General features: G+C 63.2%; 1 protein-coding gene across 1 annotated transcript in view; it reads right to left on the bottom strand.

Moving 5' to 3' along the window:
• Positions 1-1,117: 1,117 nt before the first annotated feature.
• The window catches only part of NBAS (neuroblastoma amplified sequence), a 227,094-nt gene continuing 226,154 nt past the window's right edge, over positions 1,118-2,057 (bottom strand). The window contains exon 52 of the mRNA XM_004686434.2: positions 1,118-1,502. Within this exon, the coding sequence (XP_004686491.1) occupies positions 1,227-1,502 (276 nt within the window). The 3' untranslated portion in view covers positions 1,118-1,226. The remainder of the gene's footprint in view (positions 1,503-2,057) is intronic.

The raw sequence follows: 2,057 nt of genomic DNA, 5'->3' as shown, positions 1-2,057 counted from the left end.
GCCATCGGGTAACGCGCCACAGGGGCTCAGTAAATCCAACCTTGTAGACTTTTACTGCCAGTACTAGCAGAAAGCCAAATGTCATTTACAGTGTAAAAAGAGAAAGGGAGGGCTACAAACCAGACTGGCACGTGCTAGAACGCCCTCTCCCGCCCCGGGACGAGTCTCGGTACTCGGAGGACTGACTGGACGATGACGGGCACAGTGCAGACGTTCTGGGTCAGGACACCGCCTGGCACAGCGCTGCCAGGGACTAGCTGTGACCTCGGGGCAATGATGCCCCCACTCCCCAGCACCTCTCTTCCTTGTAAGGTTATCACAGGGATAAATGAGTTCCTGGGCTTACAGCTTGGGTGCGGCACCTGTCTGGAAGAGATTCTCGAGCTGGAGCCGAGGCCGGGAACATGGACCCCAGGAAGCCCACGGTGCCATTTTGCTGAACTGCAAGTATCTAAAAGGCACGATGAGCCCCACTCATGGCCAAGAAAGTGGGGCCCAGGGAGATGAAGCAATGTGCCCGAAGGCCTCACGGGGTCACCCCCGACTAGATGACACCTATGGCCCTCAGCCCAGCCTGCTCAGCCTTGGGGCCGCTCCCCAGGTTCAAGCAAAGCTGGGTAGTGTGAGTGTGGGGGGCCAGCGAGCTGGGCTGGCAGCGCCCTTTCTGGGTGGTGTTCCTGAGGGTGCCTCTGCCCACACCGTTGCTAAGATTGGTCATGGGCAAGGTGATGGCCCCAACCTGCTCACCCCACCTGTGAGAAGCCCGCTGGCGGCTCTGTCGTCCCTCGGCCCAGTTAAATAGGCTTCCCGGGCGTCTGCGCTCGGTCAACCTCACTATGGTGCAGTGGTCAGCCAGGAGGCCAGTCAGGTGGGCAGCTCACACGTGCTGGTGCTGGCCAGGCTGGGGCCCAAACCCAGTTCGGATACTGGAGCCCCAGCACAAAAGCCGCACGTGAACCCGGACTTGAACTCAGGCTCACCTCGGGACACCCGCTCCACCCGGCTTCCCACCCCGGAGACGGAGACGCACCGCAGAAAAGGCCGTTGCAAAGGACCCGGACGAGGAGTCGAGACCGCTTAGGGGAGTGGGTTAAGAGAGTAGAAAACGGTCCCGTGTTCATCGCTTATCTACATCTTTATTTGCAATTTGTGGGAACCGCTGAGAACATCGCGGGGCACGCGGGGCCCCAGCAATGGCAGCGGGCGGGCGCGCTTCACAGCGGGCCTCACAGCCAGCGCTGCCCCGCGCTGAGGGCGGCGCTGAAAGTTCTCAGGGCCCGATGCGTCCCCCTGACGGCCAGCAGGAGAGAGCCCGCTTCGGCCACGTGGCCGGCGTCCCGCAGCTGCCGGGCCAGCTCCTGCGCGTCCCAGCGCCCCGGCTGCGGGCTCCCCAGGAGGTGCTCCAGGATGCGCGGGAAGAAGGGGGTGGAGACACACCTCACGGCGAGCTGGGCGTCCAGAAGCAGGGAGAGAAGTTCGGGGTCACAGTTGGAGTCATTCACCTTCAAGACATAAGAGGCAATTCGTGAGCGAGCCTCGCGGCTCCTCGGCGGCCCCCACGCGCCCCTGGGCCTCCCGGGGGCCACGTTCTTCAGCCCGAGCCTCCCCTTACGTGGATACACATGGAAGAGAGGTTCCTTCCGGGCAGGCAAACCTCTGCTCTGCTCCGCCGAGGAGTTCGCCCCGTCAACCCGCGGGCACGGGCAGGACCGCCAGCGGAGGTGGCCACACGCGCTCGCCGCAGGCCTCAGCGAGCCCAGCGCCAGACTTCCCTGCCTCAGACGCCCCGGGGCTCCTCGGCCCGCGCCCATTTCTCTATTTCCTTGTCGTGTCCGTATTTGTGTGAGGAATCAAGTCAGCACTCAGCACCTATCAACGTTCAGGCTCCTCATTTCCATGAAGGTGTCATCAAACGGCCTTCTAATGTCACCACGCACTTAGGACGGCGCTGAAGGCTCCGCAGAAGGAAGGTGGCATTCCACACCCGACTGACGCACGTCTGGCCAGCTCTGCCCCACACCCGCCCTCGCCCAGCCTGCCCGTGCGGGCCGCCCAGC

This window comes from Condylura cristata, unplaced genomic scaffold (genome assembly GCF_000260355.1).
Source record: "Condylura cristata isolate star-nosed mole 26May11 unplaced genomic scaffold, ConCri1.0 scaffold00020, whole genome shotgun sequence".
NCBI lineage: Eukaryota > Metazoa > Chordata > Mammalia > Eulipotyphla > Talpidae > Condylura > Condylura cristata.
This window is presented reverse-complemented; position numbering and strand designations above follow the sequence as displayed.